Here is an 8315-nt window from a genome sequence, read left to right as displayed (position 1 = left end):
CACGTCCTCATCACATCCTCCGTTTCTTTCCGCCCCCTATGGAGCTTTCTTTTCTCCACTCTTCAACTGTTCTTGGACCCAGCGGTAGTACCGCGGGCCACAGCGGTAGTACCGCTGAGGCTCACTAAGCGGCAGTACCGCTCCTCGGAGCGGTAGTACCGCTTGATGGCCTCAGCAGCAGTACCTCTGCGGATCCGTGCTCCTACCGCCTCGACACTGTGGTTGGAGCAGTAGTACGACTGAAGTCCACTAAGCGGTAGTACCGCTCCTCGGAGCGGTAGTACCGCTTGCTGGGGTCAGCCGCAGTACCGCTGTGGCTTCGTGCTCCTTCCGCTTTGATTCGAGTGCGCATTTTCTCGTGTCGAGTTTTGCGGTACTAGCTGCGGTAGTAGTGGCGGTAGTGCTGCTTGTGAGCGGTAGTACCGCCCTGTCTCCGCGGTAGTACCGCTCTGGGTCCCAGCCCCAGCCCTTCTCTTCTGGCGCAGCAGTACCGCTGAGGGGGAGCGGTAGTACCGCTTAAGGGCGGTAGTACCGCTCTGCCTCCTCGGCAGTACCACTCTCTGCGGGGCTGAGTGGGGGGTAACGGTTGACTAGTTTCCCCCACTATAAAAGGGGGTCTTCTTCCCCCCCTTTGACCTACCTCTTCCCCCAACCTCCATTATTGCCCAAGCACCATTTATTGCTCAAGCTCCATTGAATACCCCAAGCTTCCTCTTGCCCGATCTATCTCCCTAGCCAATCGAACTTGTTGATTTGCTCGGGAGTGGTTGAGAAGGGACCGATCTACACTTCCACCAAGGGATTTTTTATTCCCCCACTCATCCTTAGCGGATCTTGTTACTCTTGGGTGCTTGAGCTTCAGATGCCTTCCAGGGTTTCTGGGTTTCGTTGTGTGATTTGTTTGGTTCTTTGCATTCATCTTTGCATCATGTGCATTGCATCATGTCATTTCTTTTCTTAACTCAACTAAATAAATGACATGGATCTTTGATCCATTTAAACCGAGGGAATTCACATGGTGATTCTCTTTATAACATATCCTCCCAATATTTAGGGAGCTATATAAAACCACTCCATTGTTTTGGAATTCACCTTAACACACTTGCATATTAAATTCCTTGGCCTTTTTATTATTCAAGTGTTGACTCTCTAACCTTGCCTTATATTTCTTTCATCATTTTCCGGAGCTCCACCAAAAATCCGAACATTTTTGGACCTCCCTATCACCTACTTCCTATGCAAAACCATTTGAATTATATCCAAATGTTTTCGTTTCAAACTTCACTCACGTGATCATTTCCATTTTTCGTGGATCCGGCTCATTTTTGTGACTCTGAGAAAATTTACGTCATGTTCAAACTCCACTGCTATCCCTCTAGGCTTTTCTTCCAAGTTTGGGTTTCTTTGAAATAGTTAAAGAGAGAGAGGGAGAGCCAAACCAGCCCATCTGGGGTCTCCAACCAGCAGCAGCATTGGGCCGGCCTCTAAGGCCCATTTGCCCCAAGCCCACCTAACGCTTCTAGCCCTAGCGCTGACTGAAACCATCTCCCCCTCGATCCCTCTCTCCCTCCTAGCGCCGCCAGAGAGAGGATCGAACCCATCTCCCGACCTCCTCCTTCCCTCGACCCCCTCCTCTCGAACCCGCTCGCAGGCCCTCTCCCGATCCCATCTCACTCACAGTCCTCCCGCCGCCGCCTTTCTACCCCACTTTCCCGGCGCCAGCTTGTTAGATCCCGGCGCCAGCTTCAGGTATTCATCCGAACCTTTCCTGGCCTAACCTTTCGTCTGCATACGATATGCGCCCGTGGCTCACAGCTCCTACGGCGCGCAGGGAAACGCCTGTAGAATTAATTCGCGTACCGACGACGGCCGGCCCTAGATGTGAGAGTTGAACGGGTGGCACACAGAATTATATTTGATTTTAGTGGTGCAGCAGGTATGAGCTTTCGATTCTTGTCCTTCTGGCCAAACCATTGGGGTGCGTTTGGTTGTATTGCCCAGCTTGCCTATAGCTGAGCTAGCTTAGCTCGGCTGGGCTATCTTTGCCTTAGCTGCGCGTTTGGTTCAACGCCGTTGCTGGCAAGAGCCAGCAGCTAACCGTTTGGCTGTGTTGAGGGCAAGCTAGCTCGTCTTGATAGGATCCAAATACTACTCCCTCTGTCCCATAATATAAGAACGTTTTTTTACATTAGTGAGGGACTAGTAGCTTACTAGTTGAAGGCACGTGCGCATTATTATTTGCAATTTTCACACGAACAAGAAGAAAATTAATACAAACTTAGTACTTTCTACATGAATTGCCTTAGCTTTGTAACCTCATGCCGAGTTATTAAGAGAAAACTCATGCTAAGTTACAATGTCCTGATATTTTTCACTTTCTTAAATTGACAAAACATGTCAAGAAATTCTGGTTAGCACTTACTTTACTAACTTGCAGTCAGTATACACAAAATGGCAATTAACGTCATGGGATTATATTTTGGTTAGAAAATGATCATCTTCATGTAGTATTCTACGTCACTTGGTTGGAATTATTAAAGTATTATTAGATATCTTCTAAGTATCTAACAACAGTTGCCATAAAATTGCATGTACGTCCATATTGTATATGCATGGCTCATCTTTTTATGTTTTTTTAGAGAAAAACATCTTTTTTATGTTTTTTTAGGAAAAAACATCTTTTTATGGGTTTTTTTAAGAAAAAAACATCTTTTTTATGTTTTTTAAGAAATAAAAACATCGGTTTTATGTGCTATAAAACAGTCGTCCTGCTCGCCCGTCCCACTTGGGCTGAATGCGATGTTCGGTTGACAGCCTGATACTCGGCCATACGGGCCATGAAGGTTGTCACTGGGCCAGCTGTGCCACTCCATACAGTTTTAGAAAAACAACAACGCCAAGCCCAGGCCACACGCCACTGTTTGCTGCGTCTGCCTCTGACCGACTGTCGAGCAGACAACACAGCACCTGCAAACCAGCGCGCCGCAGCTCCCCTTTGTCAGATCCCGTTCCTGCCCTAGACCCATCAAACGCCAACCCAAAGACCGTCGCGGCGCCGGTGAAGCGCACGACCTCGCCATCCGATACTCGCGCTCGCCTCGTCCAGTCTTCCTCGGCAGGCACGGCCATGCTCGCATCCGGCAGCCATGGCCACACACAGCAGCATGTGCGGATGTGCCACGCTCCACGGCTCCACCACGGTGGGGCTCAACAATCGGTTTCTTTCTCCACGCATCCAGCCATCCAGGCCAGGGAGGTTGGCATGCAATCTATTTGCCGAAGGCGGCCGTGGTTTGTGGAGTTTTCCAGAAGAAGCGACTGACTTTTAGGTTGGCGGGAGGACTGTGAGTGGCGAATCCATGTGACCTCAGCCGTTCGATCCAACATATTCGACGGCTACAAATGAATTATTCTGCAAGGGGCAGGTACAACTGGTGAGACGAAGGTAGATTCAAAAAATTGTGTACTATAGTAGTAGAGATAGAGATAACAAGTGCATCATCACTACAATACCTTGAAAAAACAGTGAAACAGCTATAAGCAGATCAAGTTGTAAATAGTCATGCAAAAATGCAGCGCAACTTATGATGATTAATTTAACACACTGACTGATAAAGAATCTGAGTAAAAAGCTTATTGTTCAGGAATGAATAACTCTGTGACATCATTACATGCCTGCATGAGGAGGCATGGTCATTATCTCCCTAGGAGACGATGCCGGAAGACATACAAAATAATCCTGAAAGTTTGCAGTGAAATGAATCACACAGCAGGAGGAACGGGAACGTATTCAGGAAAGTTATCACCGATCCAGCACCCAAACTCTTGAATAGCAGCCATCGGTCTCCCCTTCAACATGGAAGCCACTCGTTCATTGGTGGCCACAGATGTCTGTAGCGCAAGTCGGATGAAGAGAGAGTATTCTTCAATGTCATCAATTATTTTGATTAAATTCTCATTCGGGTTGGTACGTGTGTGGAACGCATAGTATCTGACATACTATGTTTTTAAGGCGTCCGTAAGGCGACGCCTAGGCGTCGAGGCGGGCGTCGAGGCACCCCCCAGCGCTTTGCAAATATGCCCGCTTTAGGCGCCTAGGCGTCGAGGCGCCCCCCCAACGCCTTAAAGCGAAGCGTCGCCTTAAAAACATAGCCGACATATCACGCAGCGCGTCATGTCTTGAGCTGCACTCTCATCACACTTCACCCACTTACCTTTATCACGTTTGCCACCTCTAGGACGCTTCGAAGACGAGCATTCATTAGTGGTGTCGTCAGGAACACAATCTGAATCATAATGTGTTGCAGGATCAACCTTAACATCACTCATATTTTCTTCTCGGTATCACCAATAAAATCCTTGTCACATGCATGAACACAGTCATAGGGTGTTTGAAGGACCGTGAACTCTCCGGTAGCATGCTTATCCTGAAATATGAACTCCATCTAATCAATGTTAGCAATAGGCACATTGATATATTTCCCCCTTTTATCTTTGTTCTGGAAGAGAGAAGTAGCACGAAAATGTTAGTTAGCTACAAAAGATAAAATATGATACTAGATGGAAATATAATTTGACAAAGTTTATATGTAGCGCTCACATTCTTCAACCACACACACCCTTGATCTTCGGTTTTGCTAGAGCACGTCTAGATGTGCCCTAAGTATTGCACATCAAAGTGTAAGTCCTATGTCATTGATTTTACTCGGAGATTCATGCAGGTAGTTTCCTTTTTCTTTTGCTTTTCCTTTTTACGTTGATTGAGTCACTTAGATTTGCAGTAACTAGACAGACCCTTTGATCTTTCTATTTAGAGTAATCATGATATTTTAGTTTTCGACAAGTGTTAATGCTACTGTACTAACTTTTTCCTTTTGATAGCCACGATATTCAACTATTGGGTGTGTTAAATTCTCGAGGATGATGAATCGTCAGTTTGCGAATATGATAGTACACAATTACCCCAAGGGAGTTTATTCCCTGCGCCGGATCAACCTCATGGAGTATCTCTTCTACCCTTCAACAGAAGCTGCCGAAAAGGCAGAAGTGAATAAGAAGGGATGGTTATCCACCATGTTGAAAGGGAGCCCCAAGCAGAGTCTGCCCAAGACGAACATCAACTTCTCATCACTGCCTAACATGGCCGACTTAACTACCAGGCATTTCTTCTCCCTGCTGAGAGGGCAGGGGGAGGGCTCTGTCATGTTTGTCAGCCCTAACGTCCACACGATGATGTACGACACTAGCACGGACTTCGTCTTTGGCATGCCACAAGCCAACTTCTGTAAGCAGAGTGACTCAATCGCCCTGTCCATCACTCGGCGGAGCTATGGCCAGGACAACCACAAGCTCTATGTCATAGGAAAAGGAGAGGACAATGCCTTGTTCGAGGTCTTGAACTATACCAGGACAACTGATCTGAACAACTCGTCTTGGTACTGGCGACCTCTACCCTGCCCGCCACTGTTTCGGCCGTGCCTGCCTGGCAGCAACAGCAAAGTTTGTCCTCCCTCTGCAGCCGCTGTGTTGGATGCCGCCACAATATGTGTCTCATCTGTGGATGCTGGAGCCTGCGCCTTCTTTGACACGGCAACGCGCGAGTGGAGGCAGGCTGGCAGCTGGGTGCTGCCCATCCACGGTGCGGCGGAGTATGTCCCTGAGTTTGACCTCTGGTTTGGCCTCGACGATGTCATTGGCAACCCCAACCATTGCCTGCGTGCTTTTGACTTCGATTCCTCCAGGCGACCGGTGGTGCGGCACTCCTGGAACTATCTCAGCGTCCTGCCCGATGAGTGGTTGCCGCGGCAGAGGCACCTGCTAAACATGGGCTCAGGCAAGTTCTGCATCGCCACCAGCTTTCGAAATCTCTTGAGGCACACCTCGTGCAGACCACTTCATGGTGCAGTCAATGAGCTTACTGTCTTGACCGGCGTGGAGGTGGTGCGCAATGTCAATGGTTTCCAGATCATCAAGCACAAGTCTGAATGTTACAGCTTGGAGGACAATAGAATCCACTGTGTGCTCTGAGGAAAACTTATCTATGTTTCACTGTTATTGGATGGATCCTTCCATGTTTTTTCTTCTCAGATGTGAATGAAAATATTTGCTTACCTTTTATCCCCATGGTTGAAATAGGCAATTGATGGCTGGAAGAATAAATGAAAACATCATGCATGCTGTGCATCTTTCTTTATGAAATATTGTTTCTTTGGTAAAATTTAGAAATTAAAATTGTTGGTCATGCTATCTGCTTAAATTCTAGCATATGTTTTTAGTTATTTTTTACCTCTGCACTTGAGCCAACTAGTAAAACTTCATCTTGAGGATTTCTCCGTTGTTTCTCCTTCTACCTTTATCTCGAGTGGAGAATGCGCGCCCGCCTTGCCCCTAGCAGACCACACCCGCCATTCTTTGTGGTAGTGAACTGTTTTGGTATGCTTGCTTCTTCGAAGAGTATTCCCACCATATGATTTTGTGACTTAAACTAGTTTATATTTTATTACTTAACTATTTATGCTCAAAGTTTGACACTATAGTACAGGGGGCTCAATAAACCCGGACCGAGTGAGTGTTAATTATCCTGCTTTGATGCGCTTGTTATTTGGTGAGTTTATTTCGCTGGTTCTTCCACTTTCATGTTTTCATCGTGTTATGAGGCCGCCGCTATGAATCCGTCTGGTGGTAACTTTGGTCCTTGACTCTGATCGTTCTTGTTTAGTATTTTGTAGTATCTATACACTGTTCAGCGTGCGCGTATCGGCATTTTATAGAACTGTTTTTTTTTTCATTGCCTGTTTTAGCTAATTATAATCTCTACTATTAAAGGAGAATCGAACCTCGTGATGGTTCGACCTCCCACATCCCTCGTACAATTCTCACTTACCCCGCACGATAAAACGATTCCCACTTCCCCCACGATAAAAAGAAAAAGAAACCCACGTACAAAAAACAACCACGATCAGGCACCCACGTCCCTCACCCCATCTCCCGATCCCATCTGTCTACCGAGAAAAATCCCTCGGCCGTCCAGCCCGAACTGCCGTGCTGATGAAGGAGCCCACACCGAGGAGTCCCTCGATCCAATCCTCGCCCTCGCCATCGCCGTCGACCCCGCCCCTCTTCCCTCCGCCGTTTAGCCCAAACCGTAGCGCCGGTGCAGGAGCCCAGGCCACCCACGTGAAGGCAATGGCATAAGCCGTGTTATCGTCTTATCGAGGTCGAGGGGTCCCTTGCGCCAATCCTCGCGCTCGCCCTCACCGCCATCACCGGCGGCCCCGCCGCTCTTCCCTCCGCCTTCTAGCCCGAACCATCCCGCGCTGGTGCAAGAGCCGAGGTCACCCACGTGAAGACAATGCGTAAGTCACCTCATTTTGGTCGAGCGGTCTGCTGAGCCAAACCTGGCCCTCACCCTCGCCGGTGTCAGCGGCCCTGCCCGTCTCTAGGTGGTCAGTTACTCGATCTCGGTCATCCGACTCATCTCGGGCGAGTATGTCATTGGTGCGGACGCCGTGTCGGACAACAACAGTGCAAGCTCATCGCTAGCTCATATGAGTCTTTGGTCGGCACCCTCCTACTGCCGCTCTCTGTGTTGGTGCCGACACCACACTCCTCACTTTTCTTAGACAAAGGGAAAGACGAACGCCGGCGTCAGCAAGGTTGTCACCCCCCCTCTCTCTTTAACTCTCTTATTTTATTTTTACATTCTTGTCACAATATTGATCTGTGTTGCTATTGTTGTCTGAATGAAGTGACCTGCTGTTGTTGTAATAACAGAAGTGAGCTGCCGATTTTTGAATGAACTTGACTTGTTTGCATATTCTTGTATGGGCAGAAGAAATATAGAATTGACCTTGTGTACTAACTGTTGTATGGATGTCGGTGGCCATCACCTGTCAAAGGAGGGTCACGCCAGATGTTGTGGAGGTGACGCACTCGGCCGGCGAGGAGCTCCGGGTCAATGACGGTGGTGGCTGATGAGCAGAGTCTACTCATTGAACAGGTCATCCACCGTCATGCACATTCTTTGCTTCGGAAGAACTTGGACTTATTTGATTTGGTAGTTGTGTTGGTGTCAAATTAGCGACCGCACCATTTGTTTGCCAGGTCTTTACTCCAATGGAGTCACTGAGGTTGAAGTAGAATAGGAAGAAAAAAGACATCATTGCATATTTGGGTTCAGTGACATCTTCCATATGTTCTTGATCCCCAGATATGACTTACTTCTATATGTACTTTTCTTGCTGGTGGAACATAACTAGAACTAATATTTTGTGTGGTTTTACCATGTTTTAATTGTTGAAAAAAATTTAGAATTT

At 47.6% G+C, this 8315-nt stretch overlaps 1 protein-coding gene across 1 annotated transcript; it reads left to right on the top strand.

The window, feature by feature from the left end:
• Positions 1-1559: 1559 nt before the first annotated feature.
• On the top strand, positions 1560-6198 carry LOC119301994. Its single transcript, XM_037579003.1, has 2 exons — positions 1560-1749; positions 4882-6198. Exon 2 carries the CDS (start codon positions 4921-4923, stop codon positions 6025-6027), a length of 1107 nt encoding a protein of 368 aa, XP_037434900.1. The 5' UTR covers positions 1560-1749; positions 4882-4920; the 3' UTR covers positions 6028-6198.
• Positions 6199-8315: the final 2117 nt, after the last annotated feature.

The sequence above is a fragment of the Triticum dicoccoides genome, chromosome 5A (assembly GCF_002162155.2).
Source record: "Triticum dicoccoides isolate Atlit2015 ecotype Zavitan chromosome 5A, WEW_v2.0, whole genome shotgun sequence".
Classification (NCBI taxonomy): domain Eukaryota; kingdom Viridiplantae; phylum Streptophyta; class Magnoliopsida; order Poales; family Poaceae; genus Triticum; species Triticum dicoccoides.
This window is presented reverse-complemented; position numbering and strand designations above follow the sequence as displayed.

What these genes read in the sequence shown, in the direction of transcription:
- LOC119301994 (XM_037579003.1), top strand. Translation starts at nt 4,921, where the DNA reads ATGATGAATCGTCAGTTTGCGAATATGATAGTACACAATTACCCCAAG.